The sequence below is a fragment of the Punctularia strigosozonata genome (genome assembly GCF_000264995.1).
Source record: "Punctularia strigosozonata HHB-11173 SS5 unplaced genomic scaffold PUNSTscaffold_2, whole genome shotgun sequence".
Classification (NCBI taxonomy): Eukaryota; Fungi; Basidiomycota; class Agaricomycetes; order Corticiales; family Punctulariaceae; genus Punctularia; species Punctularia strigosozonata.
The window spans coordinates 494,636-505,242 of NW_006767434.1; the positions used below are offsets into that span (position 1 = coordinate 494,636).

Consider the following 10,607-nt stretch of genomic DNA (forward strand, 5'->3'; position numbering starts at 1 on the left):
CGCTCGCACGCGTCACATTCGTCTAGAGCGTCGATGACGATCACGATTGGACCTGAGATCGCGAGCTGATCTGCCGGTTCGACGATCAAGCGTCGGAACTGTTCGAGGAGGTCATCGGAAGTGATCAGAGCAGAGTCTTGAGCGATGGCGTTCGAAAGCGTGTATCTCATCTGAGGGTCGCGTTCGGACAGATCGCGGGCGATGGTAGGGATAACGGGAGTAGCACGCGTAAGTTTTTCCTTGGACCTGTCAAAGCAATAGGAGGATCCCAGGCGACGGATCTCATGGAACATGGCAGCTATCGTGTGAGCGATTGCCGACTTGCCCGTTCCCGCTGGACCAGAGAGCAAAAGCATGCGGCGAGTATCGTCCGGATCGTTGATCCAGTCGATAATAATCTGCAGAATCCGTTCACGGGTCCCGGGGAGGCATCTTTTCGAGCTGTTGAATCGGGTGCCCTCGGCACAAGCCCCCTCTAAACGCGTCATCCGGACGTCCACGGCTGAAGGCGATCAATGATTAGCGCAGCTGACAGAAAGCCTGCGCGATCCTCACCGATCTCTTGCACGGTGTTCAACACCCTGTTGACGACAAGATCGACGTTTCGAACGACAACTTCGGTCCGGATCGTCGATCCCTCCAGAAGTCGAGACTTGAGCTCCTTGAAGTTCGCCTTGTAATCTTCGACCATTGCCGGCGCCGCTTTGGTAGGATGGACGAGGTTCTTCAAAACGTTGGACGTCATCCGTGGTACTGTCCTTGAAGTCAAGCGAGGCACATGCATGGCATCAACGGAACGCACGGAAGTTTTTGTTCTTTGCGTAGTCTCTGATAAAGTAGCCGCACTCGGTCGTTTGCTGGGCAAGGGCCGCGAGGATCTTGGCCGCAGCTTTAACGCGATCCAGAGGCTGAGCATGCTCCGTGAAGTCATATACGTCCTCGAGAGTGTCGAGAAGATCGCGGACGGATCGGTCCAACTCGACTTGTCCTATGACGGTCTACACATCACGTTCGTGAAAGAACACGCACAAGGGATGATAGCGGGTCACTTGCCTTCTGTACAATGGAAAGAATGCTCCACGCCATCTTCGCATACGGGTGCACCTGACACCGCGGTCAATACATGAGTCAAACGAGGAAGTGATGCCGATTTTGTGGATGATTACCTCCGCGACCTTATCGACAAGCTCTGTAAATATCTTGACGCGGGCGAACAACGGCCCCCATCGCTCTGCCGTCGATACCAACCCTTCACCTAGTCCTGTTCTTTCGTCGGCTGCGGCGGCCCCACGCTCGGAGAATGCGCTGGATTTCATGGGAGCGATGGTCTGCCTGGCTACCTCTACGGCTTGGTGCGCGATGGCCTGCCTCGATGATAGATCGTCGACGGGTCCCGCGATAACGCCATCGGAATCCTCCTACGCGCGATGCAGGTAAGCCAGTCGCTCTGATTGTCTTGTGGATGCACTAGTACCTCTCTATCCCTTCGCAATGCGCTGGTAACCTCGGTCTGCTGATCGGCGCGAGCGCTCGCAGCGGGCTCCTGTACATGGGCGGCCTGGGTAACATTGGTCGTCAGGTTAGTCGTCGTTCATGTCCCAACCTGGAAGGTGAGACTCGCCGCCGCAGACGATGCGTTATGAATCGAGGCGCCGGAAGGAACGAGGTCGTTTGTGGGGGTGCCGGGGCGAGAAATGAGCTCCTTCATTTTCGCGCGAAATCTTTTGCGGAATCCCATGGTTATTCACGAGCGTGGTCGCTCTGGACCAGAGGAACAGATTTCACAAAGTATAGGATAGCGTGTACGACAACAAGGAAGTCAGAGAGAAGGTAAAGATGGGGGAAGGCAAGCAAGCAGGCATGAGTTGAGTCACTTCGGGTGCTTGAGCCAGAGGAACGCCGCATGGTTTCAGCAAGGCGAGAAGGGCACTGAAGATTGGAGAGGTCTAAGGATAGTTCAACTATCTTGCATAGCTCTCAGATGCGGAGATAAGATTAGGTTCGTGAGAGAGGGGATGAGCAACACTGGCGAAGTCTCAGAGTAGTACGACAGTACAATCCATAGGAGCCAGAGATACGAGGGTTGATAGGAGCGCAGTCATTCTGTATATGTTGACCGACTCTTGAGTTGAAGAGAGCCATGGTCGTTTGGGGAGGGAACGGTTAACGTGATTCCGCTCACGAGTAGACAATTACACACGCATGCGCAATGCGAAGCAGCTCGATGATGTACCCAGAGTAAAGGCCGGGACGCGAAGGTTTGCTGTGACCAAAGTGAGGAAGCCGTTCGCAGCGGCTCCTCTCTCCCGGTTTACCTCCGACTTGCACCGGCTTCACCAAAGCTTCGCTGCGCCCACCCTGCAGCAATCCGGGTCGCTTTCAATTCTCCTTTCTTGCTTCCTGTCTCTGTAGCAACCCACGCATCACAGCCCTCTCGTCCCGAATGCGCCGTAGAGGTTGCAACCCGCCGTGGAGTGCCCGCGGCTACCGTCGGTCCACCGGTTGCCTCTCGACGCTACCACTTGCCTCAAGTCGGCCTACGCGAATACAACGCGTTCGAGTTCACCACCAGAATGCTCATTCACGCGGCGACAGTTCGCGTGGACGACCCTAAACCGAGCGCTAGGTCTTATCGCCTCCCCGGCGCGGCTACATCAAAGCCCGGCTGCTGAGGATGATGGAGCATTCGTCTCGTTGCCAGATGGAAAGGAGTGTGCAAGGCATAGAAAGGTCTTTGAAAATTGATGTGTGGGATCCGGGATATGGGAAACATCGTGTCCTCGCCCGTGGTGGGCAACTACGTGCGTTCGCGCCTTTCCGCCCATTTATCGTGTTTTCAGGCTTAACCGATGCATTTACAGCGGAAATGCCACTTCCCTGAAGGTAGATGCACTCCCGAAGTTCACGTCGCAGGCAACATTCCTGGGGCACGTCCCGCATCATCAACCCAGCTACCGTCGGCTCGCGCTTGTACACGAGGGAATGCCCGTACACTGCGTTTGCGACCGTCGGCCTACCTCTTTGTACGTCATTATTTCTTCCCTGAAAGCCTGCATCTCGTTCATTGTGTTTCGTTCACGCAGGAACCACGGAAGCTGTCGCGAACCGTGCCATCAAGCCGCAATACTCGTGCAATGCAACAGCTTCTCCTCTCTTGCATCATTGCGCGTCGTATTCTCTCCCGCTGCCTCCCAAGATGTCGAGAAATCCTCGTCGACGCAATAATCATACCTGATTTCAGCACGGTCTCACAATCAAGCCCAGTCATGTCCGGGTGCACGACGGGCCCATCATCGTCTACCGCAGCTTCTCCGTCATAAGACGCACGAGCTCCTCTGCGGCCGATGCCCTCGGCGTCTAAGCTGTCTACGCTGTCCACCGGTAGGAGGTATCAACGCAGGACGATGCGGCGCTAGCACTCCACCGCGACGCAAAGTTGTGGACCTCGCCCTTGTGCTCGTCACATCCGCTCAGGACGCATTCTTTGCGATATCGTACTGTCCCGCTGACACGTTGCGCGGAGACCGACCAGGGCTCTCACCAGACAACGCAGGCAATGCTCTTCTGCAGGATCGCCCGCGCGAGCCTGCCTGGTTTGTGCACTACAACATCACCTTGACGGCAGGCACGTCGACGAGTCGGCATCTGCCCGCGTCGCGAACTTCAGCATGACGCGCCGCATCGGTGAGGCAGGCGAGGACGAGGAGAATGCGATGCCGATTTCGCAGTCAAGAAGCTGCAGCCATGGCGCCACCACCGCTACGCGTGTCATGAAGGAAGATCACGCTTCCTCTAGGTATCTTCCCTACGGTCGTGCGACTCAGCTCAGCAGCCCGCGATACTAGGAGAAGCGACAGACTCGGACGTTCGTTCAGCGCTGCCCAGGCTGATGACGGCGCCACTCGATCCAGACCAGGGGACATCCGGTCTTTTATCCTTATCCCCGAGCGCCGGCGCCAGCTACCTCTTCTCTTCAGTTCGCACCAGATTCGATCACGCTCTCCCCGGCGATCGTCTATAGCCTGCGCCATTTGTATAGGTCCGTCAGGCTCGTACACCATGACATGAGGTTCGTGCATGTGTTCATCAACGAACCGGACATTTGTGTCGTCGGCAATGATGTTGAGGAGGCAGTTCAAGCGAACTCTGCGAGCGACATGCAACAGCCATAACTCTCGCGGCAACGCTCTCGGCTCATGACGTCCAACCCGCTCCCGTTCTCCGTCGCGCTGCACCCCTCCCCACAGTAGGAGTCAAGATCGCTGCCGTACGCAGCACTGAGCTGCTGATCCGAACGCACGCACGCTCTATGCTGCTGCAGCACAAGACATACAATCCTACGCGCATCGTGGCTCGACTACCGTCCATGGTTGAAGATGACGGCTCTGCTTGGGTATTTTTCTCCTGTTGGACGCAAATCAGTGCACAGACCTCAACCTTGCGGACTTGTACGAGCGCCACCCGTCCATCAAAGCCGGAGCCCGTCGCGCCAGTGCCGGTTGATTCAACCGCGACGTCAACCGGCCATGGAGATGAGCGATGGTGGACGATGTTGTGCTGGACATCGGGTCGGATCTTCCCCAGTAAGCTAATGGCTCGAATCTGCTGGTACGCAACTCAAGCCTCCGATAGAAGGTCGCGGCAGGATCGCGACGCTCTTCACCTGCATCGCGCCAGATGGCACCGATGAACTCGTTTGCACCACACCCAATGTTGAGGCGGTTGCGATGGCGACTGGCAGCGCTGCAGAGGCATCTGTGGGACGCTGCGATTGCCGAGAGCCTCGGTGTTTAAAGCGGCTCAAGCTGGGCGCACTTGCCCTGGGGGGATCGAACATGTTCATCGGGACCACACTGCACGACCGCTGGGTCCTGTGTGTCTTGACGCATGGAGACGCGGGCCCTTGTACCTAGATACGGAGACTTGAAGATCGGCCATGAGCAATTATATCGACAGAACGCAAAGTCGCGGACGACCAGGATGTTTATTGCCCGATAAGCTGCTGTGGGTGTATAATATCCTATATGTGAAGATCGAAAGGCATCGTGCGTTCCGCCCCGATGGGCACCAACTAATCCTGCTTGATGTCATGACTACGGCGCCGATTCCCGGGAGTCAAGAGACAGACCTGATGTCTAGATTTGCGAACTTGTCCCTTGTTTCAGCATCGCCGTCGCCATGTAGTGACGACTCTTGCAGGATGAGCCGACCATGCGCAGTGCTGTATCGCACCGTGAAAAACATCAATCGACCTCGATCGAATTTCACAGGATGGTGAACTCACATAGGTAGGTGTACTCCAGGCAGTAACGTACCCGTGAGGCTTCGTCTCAATGAAGGGTGTACGATCAAAGATCGTCTATCTTGTGGTGAGTCGACAGCCGTGTAGGACGACGGCGCGACCGACCAACAAGTAACTATAAGGACGGCTATCAGCCATTATTGGTAATGAACGGGTTGCTGGACCCTCATCAATGCCATTCACGAGCCCTGACGAACGCCCCGTATTCACAACGCTCGATCAACACCGCCTCGCCCTCTTCCGCCCCGACTAGCGGATCCACCTCCTGACAGCACCAGAACGGCGAAGACCTCGAAGCTCTCGACGATCCTCTTCCGGTTCTCACTCCCGGGTTCTTTGCACATCATGCGAAGACCGGAGCTGAGTCGCGGCACTTCTTTCTGATGCACGCAATCCTGAATCCCCCACCGTCGTTGGCACTCGAGGAGCAGAGCCCGCCGGTGCCGAGCAGTCCATACTTTCGTCCTCGGCGCATCAGCGCTGCGCACACCGGCATGCGGTCGAGCGCTCGGATTCGTCACAGGAGCCAAAGGCGACGAAGGGCGACTTGACGACATCGCGCAACTCGGGTCCTATTCAGGTGAGGATCAGTCTCGGCGAAGAAAAAGAGGAGCGGACGCGGCGAAGAAGAACCGGAACATACCTTTGAAAGGCGCCTGCGTCGTCGACAAAGCCCTAAGATCGATCCTGCCCTGATTCGGGTCGGTGTCTACCCTCGAAGATGCATAGCAGCGCGTAAATGACGACGTCGAACCAATTGTGGAAGTGATGCGACTGTAGACACGACATCAGTCTGACACAATTCTCATGCTTCGGTGAGACGGTGCGGACCTTTGGAAATAGCGCCGGTTCGCGGTGGGATGGATTTACGCTGGCGTCGACCATAGACACGAGCGATCATGGGTCGTTGTGCTTCCGATGATGACGCACGCCGTCCGGAGGAGCGATTGAGGCTGGCCGAGGGGGTGTGAAGGAACGGTATGCGGAGCTTCGAGATGTGCGATACCTGGAACGAATGTATGCGCGTATGAGCGTCAACCGTGATCCATAGATGTTATGTAGATGAGAGAGCGGGTTCGTGCAGCAGGGATTCGTGAGCACGGGAGCGAGAGCACGAAGGTGACGAACGACGGGGAGACGATGCGGACGCGTACGCACCTCAGTTATCCATCCGGGAAGTCGCAGAGCATTCAAGACCCGGATAGGCAGGCCGATACGATCTTCGTAGGGTTCGTCGAGGGCGGTGATGGTGAAAAGAGGCCGAGGTAGAGTAAAGCCAAGCCAGTGCGTTCGTCGTGAAGCCGTCTACGAAGGAGCTGCATATATGCGCGCGTCAGCACACATGAACTTCGGTGCCAAGTATACAGAGGGCGGAGACAAGGAAGGAAAACGTACCGGGGCTGGACGCGCCGGCTGTCAATACTCCTGTTGCTCATTCTGGACGGCATCATCCGTCTCTCGCAAGCTCCGTTCGACAAATGCCTGTCCGGTTCGAGGGTAGGCGTAGTCGTCGCAGTGTTCATGCCCATTCCCTAGCAGATCCGAGCTCGATGTCATCGCTGGACTAGGCGCCTTCGGGCGAAGCGTTTTCGACTCTTCATGTGCAAAGGACGGGCCGCCATGCCGATGGACTATGCTGAGGGTGCTGTAGCATTGGCGGACGACGGGGAGGCGAGATAGCGGCGGCGACGGTGTCATGACGCTGATATTTGTATACGAAGTGGTATGAGGAGGAGGTGCGCGGGAGGGCGAGAAGGCGAGGTGCCCGTGTTCAGAGGCAGACTGTATCGCGTCCGGGGTCCGGGCTTGGCTTTTGTGGCGTAACTTGACTTCGGTGAAGGAGAGGAGAGCGTAAGTACGTCGTTCCCAGGCGATAGGTATGTAGATGAGGCTGCTGGTCTGGGACGGCCCTACGATGGCGACACATGGCGACACGTGCGGGAGATCCGAGGTCGACGCGTTCTTGGGCTCTGGAGGTGTCCTGGACCGAGCAGGAGGGGCATCTGACCTGTTCGGCGCCAAAGCGAGAGGATCCGGACTTCGATGTTCGACTGCAATGGTACGCACTGAGTGACCGAACGGACGTCATCAACTCGCGCAAACTCGAACACTCACGCTACATCAGACATGTAACGTTAGCCATCGACCATTCCTCGGGCCCGTCCTTGTTCCCATATCGCCTAGCGCGAGTCTTCAGTTTGGTCGGCGTACATCTTGGGGTGCGACGGTGGCAGAGAGAGAACGGATCGCGCGTCACTTCACTCTCTCTTCCTTGTTCCTACGACATTTCCAGTTGCGGCGTACTCGCCTTCGTACTCGCCGATCTACACTCGCCTGACAATATAATTCTATCTCTGCTTGTTTTCTCACCTCTCACTCCTTTGTCGCGTGCCTGAAACTCGCCGGAACAGCGCCCCTAGGGCGTCTATGGGACCACTCGCAAAAGCCCCGGCCCGCGCGAAATCATCAAGCTCGGAATTCCATCGACATGCTCAATCGCATCGTGTCGTTTACGGGTGCGACTGCCGAAGCTCCGCTTGTATACTGCTCACCCAGCGGGGTCTCCGGCGTCAGGGTCCCGCGAGAGATCTGAGAGGCCGATGAAGGCCTGCATCAGCTTCGTGTCGGACGATCGACGTTACCTTGTCTGAAGGCCGAACGGGTATACGCAAACAACGCTCTGCGCTCTGCTGGGGCACGCATATCACAATGGGTGGTGCCCCAGATGCTTTCCTTCGCGTTCATCCCGTCCGCTGCTTCGTGTCCTCATACACAAGCAGCCCTCAAACAGGCACTCGAGATGCTGAGGCGATCCATCTGGATGCGCAACGGGCGAGCGAAACCTTCTTCGACCGGGACCGCTGGCGACTCTGTGCATCAAGAACGACCATTCCGGTCCGTGCTGTACGCACGCCGTCAACGCTTTCTTTGTATGTTATACGCCGTTCTTTTCCCTCCGAGCAGTAGCGCACGCCGCTTGTTCTGTATGACTCATCCATCTGCATGACGAAAACCTTGCCTTGCCTTGCCACCCAACCTGTACGCCAGATATCATACCTGCGCGGTCCACGAGCCGACGAAATGTAGCGCGGCGCGAGGCACGGTCAACGACTCCCTGTAGACCCCGTCATGTCCATCGTGATCATCTCTTCCAAAAATCGGCGCCAGGAGACCGCCGGTGCAGCTCGTTGCGGATTTGAAGAAAGGCTGAGATATGGCGGGAGCGATGCGGCGGTGCGCGACGATCTCGTTCATCGGAGATCGAACGACATGCTGATGAGAAATCTGCGGGCAGGGTGGTCGCATGCTGCTCGCAGAGGATTGTTGTTAGAACGGTGGGTATTGCTTGGCGGTCAAGCCGCGTTGCATATCTGAGTCATGTTCGCCATCCTAGATGAGCCCGACACCAGAACTGCGCGCACGCGGACTGTTGCCAGAGCCGTTATCAAGCGCTTCGTCACGAATTCAGCCAAGCACACGGCATCGGTACGCACCTGCTCCTCTCATTGATCCTACCATCCTACATACATTGGAGGACCGTTTTCACGCAGACGATCATCTCATCTCACCACCGCCTCCGCCCTACTCGAAGCGCAGTAATCGAAGCAATCGGAGGTAGCAAAGCATGCCCGGCATGGCCGTGTACGGCTCCACACACCGGCTAGGCCTTCATCAACGGCGATACCTCACCTTTCCCGACGCAACTTCCCGTCCAACAAAACCAACCTCAAGGCGAAGGCAACCTCTCGGGGCGATCACGCGATCGGACGGACGCGAGTCGTGCGCGTATATGCGAGTGGTGGCGGGTAGGTAAGGCGGGTAACATGGGGAGCATGTACGATCGTCGTCGGGCCCGAGGACTACATCAGCAAATGTACTGTACGACAAGTATTTACTACCGAATTTCAATAACAAGGACCATGGTCATCGCCTTGTCTCTCCAGCTAATGACACTATATGCGCTCAACACAAAGTCTGTCCACCCCCGCGCGTCACCAATGCGTGTCAACCATATTCGAGAACTCGGCGGCCCTGAAAGGTGAACAACAAGATACCTCCACTCCACGATATCCAACGAACCACTCGCCGGCTCACTCAAGATGTGCCCTCCTCGTAGCACTCGGCCCACTTCTCGCCGTGAGCAAAGCTGCTCAGGTCAAGCGTGGCCACTCCGTCCCAAGGTATCATGATCCGCCTGTTTTGCGGCATGAACAGCATTTCGCGGTTCTGTAGCGGTATCCAGATCAGGCGCCGATTGTCAGGTCCCATGAGCCAGCCATCGTCCTTCAGCGTGAACGAATCCTCGATTTTGAACCGTGACATCTGTTCAGCGCCAGGGACTATGAGCTGAATGTCGGCGAGAGCGTGATCCTCGTTTGGCGAGAACGATGCTGAACGCGGTTGGGTTGAGACAACGCAATCGTCTACTACGCCGGACAGTCGGTGTGAGCGAGATCAAGTTAAACGTTGAGATGACGCACTCCGTGGTCCCTCTACATCGTTACTCTGCCCCGTCAAGCCATCCCAGAACCGGATCGTGCCGTCCGAGCTGTATGATATGATGAATTCGCCATCCGGTGAAAATGCCACTGTTATGACCCGTTTTGTGTGACCGCGAAAAGGCTCGCGGATAGGCTGTCCGGTGGATGCGTCCCAAACGCGAACTGTACGATCCACTCCGCCCGAGGCCACGTAGTGTCCATTTGGCGAGAAAGCGACGGATCTAACACCATGGTCATGGCCACGCCAAGGATCGCAGATCGTCTGTCCCGTGGCGGAGTTCCAGATCCGAATGACGCCACCGCCGTCACCGGACACGAGATAAGCGCCATCGGGCGAAAAGGCAATGCAGTTTACCCAATTGGTGTGCCCCTTTAATGGTGCGCATGCAGTCCGACATCAGGAAACACACCCTCTGGGAATTAGTATCATAAAGGGGGGGGATGTCAAGTAATTACTGGACTATCCATGCAGATAAAGCCATTTTTGGGCCTTTTACAGTATATAGGAACATATAGGAGCTAATAGGAGCACATAAGTACAAAAATGAGGATATCTGGAAGGTCCCCCTGAGCATTTGTCACAAAATGTTCACAAATATGTGGAAATTTATGAACTTTTTGGGCATATTTTGGTGATTTGTAACATCAATCATCTCTTCAATATGATATATTTTGGTTCAAATAACACCAGAAACCTCCAGACTTCATGTCACATCTTGTTAGATGTCTTCAGAATTTGGTCATGTGTACTATCCATTCATCAGGGTATTATAATTACATTGTGCAGGAATCTGTATACATAT

General features: G+C 55.9%; 3 protein-coding genes across 3 annotated transcripts; all 3 read right to left on the minus strand.

Annotated features, from left to right (window-relative positions):
• Window positions 1-11: 11 nt before the first annotated feature.
• On the minus strand, window positions 12-488 carry PUNSTDRAFT_61722 (uncharacterized protein; the record flags this gene model as incomplete). Its single annotated transcript, XM_007379765.1, has 1 exon — window positions 12-488. A coding segment is annotated over one exon (477 nt), but the record flags the coding sequence as incomplete, so codon positions are not given.
• Window positions 489-6,718: 6,230 nt separating this feature from the next.
• Window positions 6,719-8,557, minus strand: PUNSTDRAFT_130528 (uncharacterized protein; the record flags this gene model as incomplete). Its single annotated transcript, XM_007379766.1, has 4 exons — window positions 6,719-7,353; window positions 7,430-7,482; window positions 7,855-7,910; window positions 8,360-8,557. The coding sequence occupies 4 exons, from the start codon at window positions 8,555-8,557 to the stop codon at window positions 6,719-6,721; spliced, it is 942 nt and encodes a 313-aa protein (XP_007379828.1).
• Window positions 8,558-9,817: 1,260 nt separating this feature from the next.
• PUNSTDRAFT_23577 (WD40 repeat-like protein) lies at window positions 9,818-10,180 on the minus strand (the record flags this gene model as incomplete). The annotated part of the gene is made up of 1 exon (XM_007379767.1): window positions 9,818-10,180. A coding segment is annotated over one exon (363 nt), but the record flags the coding sequence as incomplete, so codon positions are not given.
• Window positions 10,181-10,607: the final 427 nt, after the last annotated feature.